The 17362-nt window shown below is 44.2% G+C and overlaps 2 protein-coding genes across 3 annotated transcripts in view; one reads left to right on the top strand and one right to left on the bottom strand.

Moving 5' to 3' along the window:
• MYLK4 (myosin light chain kinase family member 4) overlaps window positions 1-17362 on the bottom strand; it is a 102595-nt gene that overhangs the window by 84837 nt on the left and 396 nt on the right. The window lies entirely within an intron of this gene.
• Window positions 954-17362, top strand: part of WRNIP1 (WRN helicase interacting protein 1) — a 41254-nt gene continuing 24845 nt past the window's right edge. Inside the window, exons 1-2 of one of the 2 annotated variants that reach the window (XM_063130287.1) lie at window positions 954-1732; window positions 16193-16384. In XM_063130287.1, coding sequence (XP_062986357.1) covers window positions 1088-1732; window positions 16193-16384 — 837 coding nt within the window. In that variant the 5' untranslated portion in view covers window positions 954-1087. The remainder of the gene's footprint in view (window positions 1733-16192; window positions 16385-17362) is intronic. The other variant, XM_063130286.1, reaches the window with a different exon arrangement.

The following is a 17362-nucleotide window of genomic DNA, read 5'->3' as shown; positions in this document are numbered from 1 at the left end:
GGCCACAAGCTGCCCACCCGTGCTTTGGGGCAATGTCATCATACCCAGCTTAATCCCGTCCCCTCCCATTTCTGGATAATTCGAAAGCTTGGACTTTACTGCATTTTGGTTGGTGGCTCTAATTTTGGTGGGGCTGTGAATCCATTCTGGGTTTCAGTCAGAACCAGCCAGAACTCTAAAGGAGCTAAGTTTTTGAATCTATTTTGGGGTTAGTGTTCAGCACCTTGGAGAGCTTCTTTAGAATTCTAGCTGGTTCTGACTGAAACCCAGAATGCATTCATAGCCCCACTGAAATCGGAGCCACCAGTCTCCACTAACATACCATAATGTGGCTTAAGGGTGCAATTCTATAAATCAAGAGTGGGTAACCTGTGGCCCTCCAGATGTTTGGGATGAAAACTCTCATTATTCCTCACCACTGCCTATGCTGGGGCAAGGGCTGATGGGAATTATAGGCAAAAAATATCTGGACGGCCGCAAGTTGCCCACCCCTGCTACACACATCCTTATCTGGAAGTCCCACTAAACTTAACGGGGCTTACTTCTGAGTAAACATACAGCCGTGTTGCACTGTTAGTCTGGTTAACACAGCAGCAGCAGCAGCAGCAGCAGCAGAGACCTTTCTGCCAGGCGGATCGCACACTGCGCACATCCCGCACCCCCGACAGCGATCGTTGGGGAAAGGAATGAAAACAGGCTGGGTGTTAAAAGCGCACACGAGCGTTCGTATTTCCATCCGTGAAATGTTGGCGGCGAGGGTGTTTTCTGGGACCCCCACCCTCAATCCTGGGCTCCTCACACGGCAGGGCGTTTGGGAAAACGCGGAACTACAACTCCCGAAAGTCTGCACGCTTGCAAACGCCTGCCGGAGGGGGCCCGGATTTCCCTTCTTTTCCCGCCAGGGCATGTGTCTAGCAGGTTTGGGCTGCTGCTGAAATCTTTCTTATCCTATTATTATCATTTTAAATCTTTCCAGGGTGCCTTTCCCAAAGCAGATCCCTCCCCGAGAGGGAAGGTGCAGGCAGAAGCAGCTGATCGGTGTTGATTCAGTGGGGTTGCTCCCCTCTTTTCTTTCTTCGGCCAGGAAATGGAAGGCGCTAGATCTCAGGAAGAAGCTCGAGTGAGCTGCCCGGTTTGCCTGCTGGAGCTCCCAGCCGCTAGCATCAACTTACATCTGGATAGATGTTTGCAGCTGCAAGAGGGCGAGGAGACAGACGATCTAGCCACAGAGCGTGGGGAGAGTCGTGGCAGCCCGGAGGCCACGGGGATGGGCCCGTCGCCGCCGCAACAACAACAACAACCTTGCAATAAGAAAATGCGCCTCGCCAGGTTTCCCGAGGGAAGTCACAGAGAAGAGGAGCCGGGGAGTAGTAGCCTCAATCCAGCACCGGTGTTCTCCTTGTTCCACAAGGGGAGAAACTCCGGAGGGGAGAAGGCGGCGACAACGCCTTCGGGCCCTGCTGCATCTCCAAGCCGGGGAAACGGGGAAGAGAAGCAGCTGGACAGGGGGACTCTCGCAACAGGAGCGAATGCCTCGGTGCCTGAGCTGAGTGGGGAGAACCTGGCCCAGAAGCTGGAAGGGAAGCCGTTGGCGGATAAGCTGCGGCCAAACCACCTGGCCGATTTCATGGGGCAGGATCAAGTGGTGGGCGAGCAGACGCTCCTGCGGTCCCTGCTGGAAGCCCACGAAATCCCCTCCCTCATTCTCTGGGGGCCACCAGGCTGCGGCAAGGTGAGTGGTCCTCCGAGGCTGCCTCAGCCGCTGTTTCTCTCAGCATCACACAGCCTTCCCCAGTGTGGTGCCCTCCAGATGGCAGGACTACAACTCCCACCATCCCCAGTCAGCATGTCGGGACATGTCCATGCTGGGGAAGGTTGCAATGTCACAACCAGGGTTTAGATTGGGGGTGGGCAACTTCTGGTCCTCCAGATGTTTTGGCTTATAACTCCCATCAATCTTAGCCAGCATCACCAATGGTGAGGGATCATGGGAATTGTAGGCCAAAACATGCTGACCCATGTAAAGTTTAGATTTTGCCGGTACTTAGCCCAGATTCTGTTTTTTATTTAATGTGGGGTATTAATAATAAATGAAATGCCTTAAGCATATGCAAGAGTCCCTCCACCAGTAATTCTGGTGTGGGCAAGTTCTGGCCCTCCATTTGTTTTGACTTACAACTCCCATCTCCAGTAACATAAACAGTGGGGAGGGTTGATGGGCATTGTTGGCTCAAACATCTGGAGGGCCACCAGTTATCCACCCTGGAGTAATCAGCTCGTCCCCACATTTTTTAGGATTTAGGAGCAGGATTCCAGGGCAAGTGACCTATAAGCTTCAGCTGCACTTCTTTTTAAAAATTAAGCAGTAATTGCATCCATCTTACTCCAGGGGTGGACATTAGGTAGATATGGCTGTACTGGTAGATCTCTGGGTGATTGACTCCCAATCATCGAAACCAATAGCAACAATCAAAAAGCTTTCCACCCCAGCTAGACTACTGAAAAAGAACCCTTGGGGGAGGGGGGAAGCAGGAATGAAAGGATGTGTGTGTTTGGTTCTTGTTCTCTAATCACAAATTCCAGGGGTGGGCAGATGCTCATAGGCTCCTGTTCCTTAATTTGTAGTGTATGTCCATTTGCCTGAGCCACTACTTTGCACCTGCCTGGCTCCAGTTGGAAGCAAAGTAAATCTAGGAAAACTTCTGAATGCACATGCATAGGATCAGACTATAATCCATTCCACGTATTAGACAAAGGAGAAGATACATTTTTATTTGTTCATAAATGATCTGGAATTGGGAGTAAGCAGTGAAGTGGCCAACTTTGCCAATGACACCAAATTATTTAAGGTGGTTAAAACAAAAGGGGATCGTGTGGAGCTCCAAAAGGATCTCTCCAAGCTGGGAGGGTGGGCATCCAAATGGCAGATGCAGTTCAATGTAAGCAAATGTAAAGTGATGCACATTGGGACAAAAAAAAGCCCAACTTTAAGTATAACCTGATGGGATCTAAGCTGGCGGTGACCAAACAAGAAAGAGATCTTGGGGTTGTGTTGAACAGCTCAATGAAAATGTCAACCCAGTGTATGGCTGTTGTCAAGAAGGCAAGCTCCATGTTAGGAATTATTAAAAAGGAATTGAGAATAAAACGGCCAGCATCATACTACCTTTATACAAATCTATGGTGCGACCACACTTAGAATACTATGTACAATTCTGGTCACCACACCTAAAAGAAGATGTTGTAGAGCTAGATTAAGTGCAGAAAAGGGTGACTAAAACGATGAAGGGACTGGAGCATCTCCCCTATAAAGAAAGGTTACAACAGCTTGGAAAATAGGAGGCTAGGGGGAGACATGATAGAGGTGTACAGAATTAGGCATAGTGTGGAGAATTTTTCTCCCTCTCCTATAATACTAGAATTCGGGGTCATCCCATGGAGATGATTGCTGGGAGATTCAGGACAGATAAAAGGACGTACTTCTTCACACAGTGCATAGTTAAACTATGGAATTCACTACCACAAGATGTGGTGATGTCTACCAAGTTGGATGGTTTTAAAAGGGGGTTGGATAAATTCCTGGAGAATAAGGCTATCAATAGCTACTAGTCCTGATGGCTAAGTAGAGCTTCCAGTGTCAGAGGCAGTAACCCTGTATACACTAGTTGCTGGGGAACATGGGTGGGAGATTGCTGTTGCATCGTGTCATGCTTTGTTGGTCCCTGGCCGACAGCTGGTTGGCCACTGTGGGAACAGGGTGCTAGATTAGATGGACCCTTGGTCTGATCCAGCATGGCTGTTTTTATGCCTGTATACTTACGTTCCTGCATAACATTTGGGAGACCCACTATTTTTTTTTCTAAGCCTGTGTACTCATAGGAGGAGGAGAAACTCAGGGTGAACAGAGAATGACATCTGGCTCTCACACATTATAGGGTGCATCATGGCTGCACAAAATATATTGGTGTATATTTGCCAATTTCCAAAATGTGTGATGCAGCCCTATTTTTCTAAAGTAGCTTAAGTCTTTCTTCTTTGGGTTGGCTTTTGATGGCCAAGCTGGTCTAGGATATACTTTAATTTGTTACATGTAGTATTTTATATGTTTATGGGGCTTTTATTTGATTGGTTTTGTTAGATTGCATGCAAAAAGTTGTAATCTCTCCCAGTGGCATAAGACTAAATGAAAAATCTAAATAAAGGGTGTTAATCTTGTGGCATAACGGAAGCATTGAATAATTTGATCCTTGGAGAATGTGTGGGCAAGTTATCTATGTCTACCATTCTGAGAATTTCCAGTTTAGAATTACTCTATAAAATGATACTAATGTCTCGATGCAGAGAGATAAAATTATTTCCTCTAATAGCAAACTTGGCTAGTCACATGCCTATCAGTTTGTAAGCAAAATATGACTATCCAAAAATAATATAATGGTTTGTACATACTTGGAAGACTCTTTGGGGCTTTTCACACAACATAATATCCTAAACTTAGTGGTTGAGTGTAGGTTGTTCATTGAACCATGGGTTGTTGTGTTGTCTGAACCCAGCACATTTTCCACAGGGTAGGTTATCGTGTTGGGTAGCTTGTTAACCATCCTGAACAACCCAACAACAACTCATGAGTTCTCAAGGTGGCTTGTTAAAGAACAATAATCTACACTACATGGTTAACAAGCCACCCTGACTGCTTTCAGAAAACACATTAACTATTGTGTGAACAGCCCCTCTGTGTTTGCATCTGTTTGTGTTTTCAATTCCAGGGGTCATGTTGAAATGTTGAGGTCATATAGATAAAAAAATACTGAAATGACTCATCTCATTTTCTAGAGAAGGAACATTGAATGCTATGTTTTGGTGTTTTCTACGAGAACTACCCATAGAGAACAAATGGAGAAATCCAGGATTATAGCATATCTTTGATTAGACATCAGTGTGTTCTTCTCCTCAAGCAGAAGGTAGCAGCTCTTTCTAACTCAGGGCCTGTTTTGTATGGAGCCCTTATCATGAGGACTCTATTTGTAGGTTGGCGATATACTGTAGCAGTTCCCACTTGTTATACCTAATAGTCAAAATAGGTCATCCCATCATCAGAATGTTGGCAGAGATAAAGTTGCCTCAATTCCTCTTTATGTAAAGTGAAAAACATCATCAATACTTCATTTTAAGAAGCATTAAGTAATTGGAATGGTTGGAGAACTACCAAAGATACCTCTTCCCCTCTTTTACAGTCATTGGGGGGGGGGGGGGGAAACAGAACAGGGATACTGAAAATTATATTTTTCAGGCATTTCTCTAATAGACCAAAGGCAACTGAATGTAGTGTACAGTTCTAGACAGTTTTCCATTTCCTAATGTCTGCCTGGGTTTCCGCAAGTCTCCCTCGACCTTAGTTTTTTTTCCTTTTGAAAGTCTGCCAGAACTTGATCAAGAACTTAAAGGTTCACAGAAACCTAGTGAGACTTTTGGTTAAATCTTGAGGTTGGCTTAGAAAGCAATCCTATGCTCTTGATGGAGCATAATTAAGTATTCAGGAACTGTTTCCTCTACAATTGTTCCAGGAACACAGATATAGAGACTAAAAAGCGTCAGTCGAATGTCAGCCATGTAGGTCACACGAATCTGAACTCTCCAGAGTTTGGAAGTGCTGTTAAATTGCACTTGAACCTCAAGACTAGCATCCAAGGACAAACAGTATGAACCAGTGGGCATCAAATTGTTCAGCCTGACTGCAAATTACAGTTTAAGGAAGGTTTCCATGGCTGCCTCTCTAATGGTCCAGCTGCTTAAAACACAAACTTGCAATCTGAGTAAGCTGTGCTGTGATTTATGACCCTTTAATGGGCGAGATTTAGATTTTTGTTTGTCTGCCATGCAGCGCCCAATTTTAGTTGAGAGAGAGTGCGCCAGAGCCAGCACAGGAACATCCACTGCTGTAACACAAGCACAGAATAACTTCAGTGTTACAAATGAACTTGGGACCTGCCATATCGAAAGTTTGATATTTGCAGAGGCTAATCTTATTTATGTGAGCATGTTGTTTAAAATACAGGCAGAAGGGCTAGGAAAGTGAACATTGAGCAGGTTATTATTGAAAAAAATTGGCTGTGAAGACTGCGAGGCAGCTGTTCTTGGTTTTACATTAATGTAGGTAATAGATGCTGGGAATGTGTTAACTTCAAGGCAATATGCTGTCTTTGCAGTTGGTATTTAATTTCAGTGAGCTTATTTTTATCTTTTAGCTTTCCTTGCATTTTATTCCAAACCTCCATCATGATGTGGCAGAAGTATTTGTAGTTCAGGCCAGGGCTGATTTCATTTAAATCAAATTAATTTAAATCACTTCTCTGAAGTACTCAATTTTAATTATTTAAATCACTAGTGAGGAACTTATTATTTAGTTACCTTTTTTTTCCATAGAAGGACATAATTGTTTAATATAACCTTAATATATATTCAGAGATGTTGGTTTCATTAGAAGGTAGGTACACACTAAGCAATTATTCTGAATTGTTTTCAGATTAATTTTCATCAAAAAATGGGATGATAGTTTGACCATTTTAGTACTAAAGCAGATTGAGCTTGTGAAGTCATTCACAATAAATGAATGTTCAATAAATGTTCAATAAATCAAGATATTTTTGTCATGATGTGCCAGATTCACAACCATCAAACAGCCTTTCAAATTATGCTAATAAGATTGCTCTTTGTTCCAGTTAGTTTTCTTGTTCAACAAACAACAACATTAACAAATCATGCACGTGGATTTTTGAGTGGTTAACTATTTCAGTTTTTAGGTAAATCTAAAGTTCTTTTAAAAATATTTTTTTTGCAATTTCAACCACAGCAGGTTCAGAAACAAAACATTTCCTAATGGGTGTCTTTTACAGCTTGCTGCTGCAATGCTAGATATAATGGAGGATACATGGAAGCTGAAGTTTCCTCAGATGTCAGGACTGCATGAATATCTTCTGTTCACTTTTGGTTTCACTTTGTATTCCCCTCCCTCATCCCTTGCATTTATGTCCAGACTCCTCCTCATTCAAATCTGCTGCATCTCCCTAAATCTCTAGTCATTGACCTTCTCTGTCTTTGCACTGAGGCAGGGCCTTGAGAAAGGGAGAAAGATGGTCTCAATACTATGTACCAGCTAGCAGCCTGCTGCTACACTTTATTGAAGCTTCAGGATACTCTTTGGGGTCGCCTCATGTAGAGCGCATTGCAATAGTCTAAACCTGAGATGACCACACTATATGTATACTTGAGCTTCTTGGAGGAAAACAGTATATGGCTGTGTGTGTGTGTGTTGATTATTGTGTCGTCTGGGGGTGGGCAACACACAACGGGCACACAACTCACAGCACGTTATTTTCTGGAATTAAACAACGGGGGAAAAACAAAGGGCTGCTCCATTGCTTATCCGGAGACCCGTTGATTAACATGTCATGTGGCTGGCTCCGTTGTGTAATCTCCCCCGTCGAGTGCACTATTCTGGAAGGTCATAGGGTTTTCCAGCAGGAGTGGCCAAAAACAACCGGCAGAAGTTGCAATGCATGATTGGATACAGCCGAGAGGACTGAGGGAGGAGCAATAAACACTGAGACTTTGAGCCATGCAGCAGGGGAGGGGCAACATATAGTGTGGAGAGTACTCTGAAATAAGGTACTGTGCGTTGCCCATTCCCTCCTCTGTTGCCTAAATGCAGCCTAAATGTGAAGCTCTTTGAGCAGTTAGGAAATTCATAGTGCAATCCTTTATCTACTCAGAAGCAAGCCCCACTGATGGGATGTATTACCGGGTAAACGTGCATAGGGTTGCAACTTCAGTAGGTAATGTGATGTATTGTCACGACAGCTGGCGTCCTAGTTATTGTGACTTCTGAGGGGGAATGGGATGCCTGCTGAAAGAATGTGGGTTTCAAATGCAGTGCCTATCACTGCCCATTTAGTTTGGTGGCCCTTGGTTTTGGAAAACTCCATCCTGCAGGATTGCTTTCACAGCTGGTCTCCAAGGCATGCTTGCAATGGGGACTGTGAAATGAATGCAGCTCTACTGACTCGGCTGTTCAGCTCCCCACTCCCACGCCTTCTTCCTAACTGGCGACAAGCTTCTGTAAGAAATGCAGGCTCACCAGGAGGGCTAAGAGGATGATGCAGCTGTTGGACCCAGGATCATTACAGTCATTCAGACAGGGGGATAAATAATCCCGTGATTAGTACTAAATGGTGGATCATTGCTGCTAGCCTCCTTGCTGAGTGACCAAGTCACTATTGGTAAGTGTTGAGGACTAGGCAATGTACACATTTACATAGCAACAGCCAGTTTTGATGCTTATCCTGCCATATGTCTTTTTAATAAATGTTATAAACATTAAATAGCACATAAAGCTGCACATGTTACAGAATTTCCAAAGTCCAAGAATTACATACTGAACTCAAGGTGCTTCTGTATTCTGGACATACACCATAGAGTCTTGTACTGATCAGGAACACCTACATATTTATGAGGTCAAGTCCAGCTGTGGATACCTTTTAGACACCTGCTGTGGCTTATTTTGAGACAAATCAGAATATCAAAGCACGGACTGTGTAGATTTTCAAGAATAGTGCATTTTGACTGTTTTTATCACAAAGGGGGGGGGGAAGAGAGATAAATGTAAGCTGCAGGCTTCAAAACCCCTGTGGCTATTGGCTTTAAGAATTTTGGCTTCAGTTAATTGTAATGAGCTATCTCAACCCATTCTCAGCTGTGCAGCTAGTAACTGATGGGTGATGTGCAGCTGGTGGGAAGGATTGAAACAGAAAAGTGAGTAGAAAGCACTGTAGGAGTATTGTTTAATCCTTGGACTGTGGCTTAATTCAGGCATCACTTTTCCTGACTTCCAGATCATGGTTTGTTTTGACCATATCTAAATTGTGGCTCACTGTGATTAGAGCTAACAGGGCTTGCTCAAAATCATGGTTAGGAAACTCACTGGTTTCCTGGTTAGCTCTAATCCAAGTCCAAGTCAAGTTTATTGCAATTAGCAACCAGCCATTATGCAATTTCACACAGATGTGTTACATTCATTCATCCCCTTGGCCATTGTGCGCAAGAGCAGGGCCAACACAAGAAATTTAGCAGTTCTAAAAGTTACATATTTATTAAAATCATTCAATAAAAAGCACAGCTTTTCAAGGGATGACCTTCCTTTCATCTGGACCAGCAAAGGAAGGATATACATTTTCCTAATGTCGGAGTAGACTTCGCATTCCAAAATAAAGTGAGTGATGTTAGCTCTAATCATAATTCGCCTAGATTTAGACATTGTTGCAGCAAACCATAGGAGGGAGCAGGAATTGATGTATGAGAACCGAGGAGGGAGTGCACAAGTCCACAGCATATTTCTAGTCTCCAAATCTTAGTTTGGAGATTAGGTTTCATGATATCTGGATTGATCTGGGGTGTGAATGTTGTATGTGGATGGGAGTGGTATGTGAATGGTATGCATGAGTGTGTGTATGTGAGAGAGAGAGAAAATGGGGTGGGCCTGTATCTCAGTGCTAGGGCATATGCATTGCATGCAGAAGGTCCCAGGTTTGATACCCGGCATCTCCATGTAGGGAAAGAAAAACATCTGCCTGAAACACTGCCAATCAATGTCAACAAGACTGGGCTAGATGGACCAGTGGCCTGACTCATTACAAGACAGCTTCCTGTGTTCTTCTTGCATGTGCATAGTGTGAATTGGAGCTTTGTGTGTGGGAATGTGGGAGAAAGCGCTATGCTGCCTTGCTCTCACACACTCAAATCACCACTTTAGGAATTTCCAGCCACCCGGTGAAGAGCACAGATGTGTGAACTGACCTTTATTCCATAGGAGTGGAATGGCTTTGACTGGCTTCTTTTTAGTCGCAACTTTCATACCTTGGGCATGTCTTTTTCCGAATTGCCTAGAAGGGCAACGAGAAGAGGCCGCAGAAAAGAGAGCAAGCAAGAAAGAATGTGCTGCCAGTGAAGGAACCAAGAGGACTGTCCAGCTGTCAGTGCAAGTCCTCAAGAGATAAAATTCAGACTCATAAGTTCTGTCTAGGAGAGGATCAGGTTCAGAGCACCTGCTTCAGTAACCCTGATCTATGGCATATCTTTCCCAGCAGTGTTTAGGCTTGTCACCACCTGCCCTCACACCAGCTGCTGAGGATCTTTTCACTTCAGCCTTCTAGGCCAGTACAGCTATGGGAGAAGATAGCTGTGGGGAACTGCTTCCCAGTTCTTTACTGGAATGTGTGGTTTTAAAAAGTAATTTTCTTGCTCTTACTGCCTAGGGAGACCATATGAAAAGGAGGACAGGGCTCCTGTATCTTTAACAGTTGTATTGAAAAGGAAATTTCAGCCGGTGTCATTTGTATATATGGGGAACCTGGGGAAATTTCCTCCATTACAACAGTTAAAGCTGCAGGTGCCCTGCCCTCTTCTAAATCTGGTCACTCTAGTATAGCTCCTGCACCTTTAACTGTTGTGATGAAGAGGGAATTCCACCAGGTTCCCCATATATACAAATGACACCTGCTGAAATTCCCTTTTCTATGCAACTGTTAAAGATACAGGAGCCCTGTCCTCCTTTTCATATGGTCACCCTATTACTGCCTCCATCTGATTATTGGCGGTAGTGTTGCAATGGTTAGTAAGTGGGTTAATTGGGTAGATCGGTGAATCATCCCTGACTGGGAGGGGCCATAGCTCAGTGTGATAGAGCACATGCTTGGCCTGCAGGTCAAGAAGGTCCCAGGTTTGATCCCTGTCTTCTCCCAGGCAAGGTGAGGAAAAGCATCCTGCTTGAAACCCTGGAGCGCCATTGCTGCTAGTGAGCCAATAGTTTGACTCAGTATAAAGCAGCTTATGTTCCTATGACTAATCAGGCAACCCAGTCCTAATGGAAAGAAATGCCCTATCTAAGGGTTTTAAAAAAAAATAGCATTTTTTTTTCACGGCGGGGGGAGGGGAAATTGAATGTGTACAGCAGTGTGCTCCTCAGTCTCAATTATACCTATTAATTAAGGGACATCTTTGAATTCACTTTAGTGGACTAATGTACTGGTTTAAATTGATGAAAGCTTTGCAGCTCTGGTTTTTTTTTTTTTAATGTATTTTGTAACATGGGATGGGGGCAAGTCTGAGATAATTCAACTTGATGGCTAAGGCTGCTCAGTTGAGCCCATGGCTGAGTTAGGATGTGAATCTGTATTATTCAGATCTGCTACCTCTATTCTGTCCAAGATCACATGGTCTGTCTCTGCCTAGGCTTGCCATGGGATACTGACGGTGGTGTCTGCTTTGCGTTGGGATGGAGAGGGAGAATGACGTGGAGTAAAAACTGAAGTCTAGCAGGGCTACTCTCTCTTACCCATCATCACCCCACATTCCCAAAGACCCTCTTTCCACCTCCCTGAATGCTGCTAAAGCAGTTCCTGGCCAAAGAGCTGTTTCCCAACACCTGCTCCATTGAAAGTCCTTGCTGCTCAGTTGATGAATGTCCTTTCCTAGTCTCACTTGAGCTTATATTGCTGTGGTTCCCTGAACAAATGAGAAATGTTTGGGTGATGGATGGAAATATCTAATTTTATCTGTATGCTGCCCTGAGATGCTTGAGATATAGGGAGGGATATAAATGTTTTAATAAATAAAATAAATATAAATAAATAGAGGTTTGGGGTACTTCTACACTAAAATGTTTTCCTCCATTATTGCCAACATATTGCTGTAAATCATCCTTCACTGATCTGGTACTCTCCAGATCTGTTGGGCTTCAGATGCGATCATCCCCAGCCAGCTGGAACAGTAGCTGGGATGATGGGAGTTGCAGTCCAACACATTTGGAGGGTGCCTGAAAGGGGAAGGCTGACCTAAACGATTGCGTATCAGGTTTTTTGCCTTTTGCGCACACACACACACACCCTGCAAAAAAGCTGGCTATTTATTTAACTCCAAGATCAGTTTCAGTGTTAAATTCACAGGTTGTCTCACCTGACATGAAGACATGGTTTTTGATATAATCTCTGACTGTGGAACGTAGGAGGCTTCCTCGTATGAAGCTAGACCATTGTTCCTTCTAGCTCAGTACTGACTGGGTTCACGCAACATGACAATCTGCACTCAAAGTTTAGAATGGCTTGAGTATGGCTTGTCTTTAAATCATGGGTTGTTGTTATAACAAGGGCTGTTGTGTTGTGGGAACCCAGCTGTGCTAACAAACCATGGTTTGTTAACCCATTCACAACCCAGCAACAAACCATCAGTTCTCTTTGGCCCTGTTCATAAGACACCTTAAACCACAGTGGTTAAAGTTTTTATGTTAACAAAAAAGCCTTAACCACCGTGGTTTAAGGTGTCTTCTGAACAGAGCCTTTGTAAGTTCTTCTTGGTTAATAAACCATGTTTTGTTAACATAACTGGGTTCACACAACAGAACAACTCACATTTCACTAACAACCCGCAGTTCAACAACAACCCACACTCAACCTTTGAGTGTGGCTTGTCATGTTGCGTGAACCCAGCTTGTCTGTACGCTGACTAACTGGCTCCTCAGGGTTTCAGACAGGGTTTTTCCTGCCCTAACTGGTGATGCCAAGGTTTGAAACTGGGACCTTCTCACGCAAATCATGTGCCCTCCTGCTGAGCTTCAAGTATGGGCTCTGCCTCTCGTCTCTTTGACTGTCCCTCTGAGACTTTCTTCCTCCCTCTATGCTCTTTTGTGAAAGGACAGTTCCCTTTTTAAGCAAAACACTATGGTGTGTGCTAACACTGATTTTAAACATGCCTTTATCAATAGGGCTGTGTAGATGCCATTTTGAAGACACCCTCTCAAACTGCCTGGTGAGCTAAATAAATGGGGTGAAAGTGTGGATTGAGGAGATGTGGCGAGGGCAAGCAGAAGAAAACCCAGGAGTTCAGGAAAGCGGGGGGATGATGGCAGAGGTAGTGTTTTTTAAAAGGCGCTGCTGAATCTGAGAGAGACAGCTGAGTGGCAGGGTGATTTTGGGAGGGGGGGGCTGTCTCCTGCTGCTGCTCTCTGCAAAACCCCAGTTTCAAGCTGTAACATTCTGACAGCTGTGAGACATTTCTCTTTCTGCCGCTTGACTTTCTTTTTGTTCAGTCCTGCTCTCTTTTTTCTCATGTCCCCCCACCCCATGGTTCAGTGGTAGAGCACCTGCCTTGCATGCACATGGTCCCAGGTTTGATCCCCAGCATCTCCAGGTAGGGCTGGGGGTAGATCCTGCCTGAACCCCTGGAGAGCCCCTGCCAGTCAGTGTGGACAATACTGGGCAAGATGGACCAATAATCAGGCTTGGTAGCTTCCTATGTTCTAGCCATCTTCAATTGCTGGGGGTCCATTCCCCTATCTTTATTTTATATATATATATATATATATATATATATATATATATATATATATGTCTGGAGGGGTGTTATAAAGGTTGCTTGGGTGAGAAGGTAAATTGAACCGGTGCCGTTGCTTTTTTTGAAAGATGAAGTAATAGCTAGTACTGAGTTCTCCACTCTGAGGCCTTCCCACCCATGTCCTGCCAAAGTCTTTTGATTGGCTAAAGCTAAGATGCCAGGGAGGATGGGAAGAACAGGTCGGAGGTGGGGGATGATGACTGGTGTAGTGTAGCAGCTGACGAGACCAAGCGATGAATCAAGTCCCTGGTTCAAATCTCACCTCAGCCATGAACTCACTAGGTGGACTTAGGCAAGCCTCCCTCCCTCCCTATCTCTCTCTCTCTTTCTCTCTCTCAGGCTCAGTCCCTCAATCTGCATTATGGAAGTTTATAGTATCGACTTACCCTGTGGGGTTGTTGTAAGGAATACAACTGAATAATGCATGCAGAGTACTTTGAACATTGTACAAATGTTAAGAAAGTGTTGTTGTTGGTATTATTATATCATTATTGCAAAAGTGTGGTCTTTTGTTGTTAACTTGACTTAGTGACTGACAATACACAGGCATTGTGCTTGCACAGTGTTGACAACAAAAAAGTGGCATGTTTTTTGTTATTATTAGGAAACAGCCTTTGTTGGTTATACTGTTCTTCTACAAGAGCCTTCCCCAACCTGGTTCCGTCTATATGTTTTGGACTCCAACCCCCATCATCCCCAGCCAACAGGTCCAGTGGACAGGAATGTTGGGAATTGCTGTCTGAAACTTCTGGAGGGCACCAGGTGTTGGAAAACTGTTCTGCAACATACTACTTTATGTGTAGTTACGTTTGTTGCAGAATAAACATCCACATCTGCTCTTCTATCTACAAAGATGTTTATATAGCACATAATTTATGACCCACCAAATCAAGCTTGGACCACCAGCTATATGTGCCAACCCAGCAGGAGGCCACTAAAACATCTCTGTGTGTAACTTGCCTTGGACTGTAAAGACAAGGTTGTTGTCAAATAACCTGGTAGGCCCCAAAGCCAAGCTGGTGGCTGCATTTGCCTTGGGAAGGTGTGTGTATGGGGGAAGCATAAATTGTGTGGGCCTGCTGTAGGAGGACCGAAATGTGCCCATATATAAACACTGCCATCAATCAATAGGCCAAAGAGAAGGGGGAAATGAGCAGCCTTTTAAAATAAATCAACAGTTTGTCTGGCAGCCAATAAAGCGCACTTCTTATCTTTCATTTGTGAAGGCCAAAGTGTTACTTAACAAGGAAATAGCCTAAGGCAACCTACACAGCCTTTGGATTAACATGATCATTGAAGTAATCTGTACCAAATATAATATTAGTACATTTTAGTATTTATTTGGTACATTTGGTGTTCAGATACGTTATTTCAACAAACCTTACAAACAAGAGCCCTTAAAGTAGGCTAGTATAATTTCTGCACTGTTCTTGATCAGTAGAAATACTAGTGCCTTTCTGCTGTTTTAGTTTTTGAAGGATCAAACGCTAGTCTCATTCAGGCAAAGGCTCCACTCGTGAAATAGGGGAGGAGGTTCCGTCCTCCTAACTGCAGTTCCCTGCACTCCCCCAAAAGCCAACCACGAGAGTCTTGCAATCCTTCAGAACTGCATTCGATGCAGTGGGGAAGGGGCGGCTGCCGCTATGGAATGAGTGGTGTGGGTGGAATCAAGTCCCTTCCACTTGCACAAGTGCTCTCTTGGATCTGACCTGAATCCTCTTAATATTGCATCCAGTTCTGGGCACCACACTTCAAGAAGGATGCAGACAAGCTGGAGCATGTTGAGGAGGGCAACAAGGATGATCAGGGGTCTGGAAACAAAACCCTATGAGGAGAGACTGAAAGAACTGGGCATGTTTAGCCTGGAGAAGAGAAGGCTGAGGGGAGACATGATAGCACTCTTCAAATACTTAAAAGGTTGTCACACAGAGGAGGGCCAGGATCTCTTCTTGATCATCCCAGAGTGCAAGACACGGAATAATGGGCTCAAGTTGCAGGAGGCCAGATTCTGGCTGCACATCAGGAAGAACTTCCTGACTGTTAGAGCAGTATGACAATGGAACCAGTTACCTAGGGAGGTTGTGGGCTCTCCCATACTAGAGGCATTCAAGAGGCAGCTGGCCAGTCATCTGTCAGGGATGCTTTAGGGTGGATTCCTGCATTGATCAGGGGGTTGGACTCGATGGCCTTGTAGGCCCCTTCCAACTCTACTATTCTATTATTCTATCTATGATTCTATGAATAAAATGAGTAAAAAATGGGAGGCACTCCCAAGCTTCGATCTATCAAGCGGTTTCACGGAAGGCCAGGATCCAAGGAACTGCACACCAATGACGGCTTTGGGCTTGAGCTTCTCAAATAGCAGGTTCTTAAACCACCTGGCATGATGCTTTTGGAATGGAGGGGGTCTTTCGAAAGCCGAGTATAAGATGACCTGAGGGTCTTCTGTCCAAAGGGGGAAACCTCACTAAAATGAGCATGACCAAGGGCTAAAATAGCTCTTGGGATCCCAGCCAGGGGATGGCAGATTTATTTCCTCCCCTCCCCCCGAAAAATAATTCATTTTAAACAAATGCCAAATAGTTGTGTGTTTTTCCATTTCATATAAGACCAAAGTAGGGTAAAAGGAAGGCATTCTATGTCCTACACTGCCGTTCTCTTCTTCCTATCCTGAAAAGGTTCCGCATCTTTTGACCGTAGTATTGTCTGGTCCCAAAAGCAAAATCAACCTGCTGGTTCCTTTCCTTCGTTTCAGACGACCTTGGCGCACATCATAGCCAGCAGCAGCAGGAAGAAGGGCACCCGCTTTGTGACACTGTCAGCGACGAGCGCCAAAACCAACGATGTCCGAGATGTCATTGCCCAAGCCCAAAACGAAAAGAGGCTCTGCAAGAGGAAAACCATCCTCTTTATCGATGAGATACACCGTTTCAACAAGTCTCAGCAGGTATGGATCGCTCCACATGTTGTCCGAAGCCTTCCCTTTGGAACTGAACGGCTCCTGGGTCACACATTTTCAGCACTGTTTGCTTTGAAGCCAAATGAATATGTTATGATAAATAACTTATCTACCTCAGCTGTGTCTCAGCCTTTCCCTGAGAAACTCTGGGCGCCGAACATGGGGAGTGGGGTGTTTTCCCATTTTATTCTCCCAGCTTCCAGGGTAGATTAGGCTGAAAGAAAGTGACTGGCCCAAAGTCAAACAATAAATAGGTACTTATTGCCCAAGTCTTCCTGGTCCAAGTTGATCTGCTGTATCAGACTGGCTTATTGCATGTTGACATGCATTCGCTTTTAAACATAGAAGCTAACAGTGTAATCCTATATATATACACTCAGAAGTATATCCCATTGGGTTCAATGGGGTGTATGCCAAAGAAAGCAGGTAAAGAATTGTAGCCAAAAATGCACACGTGATCTCTCCTTGCTGATTGAATTGAGATTTGATTTGCAGTAGTAAGAACATTGTGGTCTAGTTTAAAACACAAGCCGGGGATTAGGGGTTTGGCAGGCACTCCCAATATTTTTAAATTCCGTCCTGCTCCACTAGCAAGCAGCAGAAAGCATGTTTCCTAAGCTTGGTGTGGGAGGGGGGGAGCAGATGGCGAGGTGGAACAAGCAGTGCTTTTAAAGATATTGTTCCTCAATTCTTTGATGATTTCGCATACATTTGCTCTTTGGAATTCCAGTTCTGCAACTGAAAGGGAATGTGAGAACTTTGGACGTGAATAGATGTTGAATGTTATAAAACATGCATGGAACAAAACATTGCAATGAAAGAAGGCTCTACCCTAAGTATTCCAAGAGGTCATAATGATGCATTCCAAGTGAAAATCATCTTTCAACCAGCATGTCAGAATTATATGTGCTACTTCACAATCTCTCTGAGTATTCCCTTTGAGGTGCAAAAGAGCCACCAAGGACT

This window comes from Elgaria multicarinata, chromosome 7 (assembly GCF_023053635.1).
Source record: "Elgaria multicarinata webbii isolate HBS135686 ecotype San Diego chromosome 7, rElgMul1.1.pri, whole genome shotgun sequence".
NCBI classification, from domain to species: Eukaryota; Metazoa; Chordata; class Lepidosauria; order Squamata; family Anguidae; genus Elgaria; species Elgaria multicarinata.
Note: the sequence above shows the minus strand (reverse complement) of the source record. Positions and strands in the feature narration are given on the sequence as shown.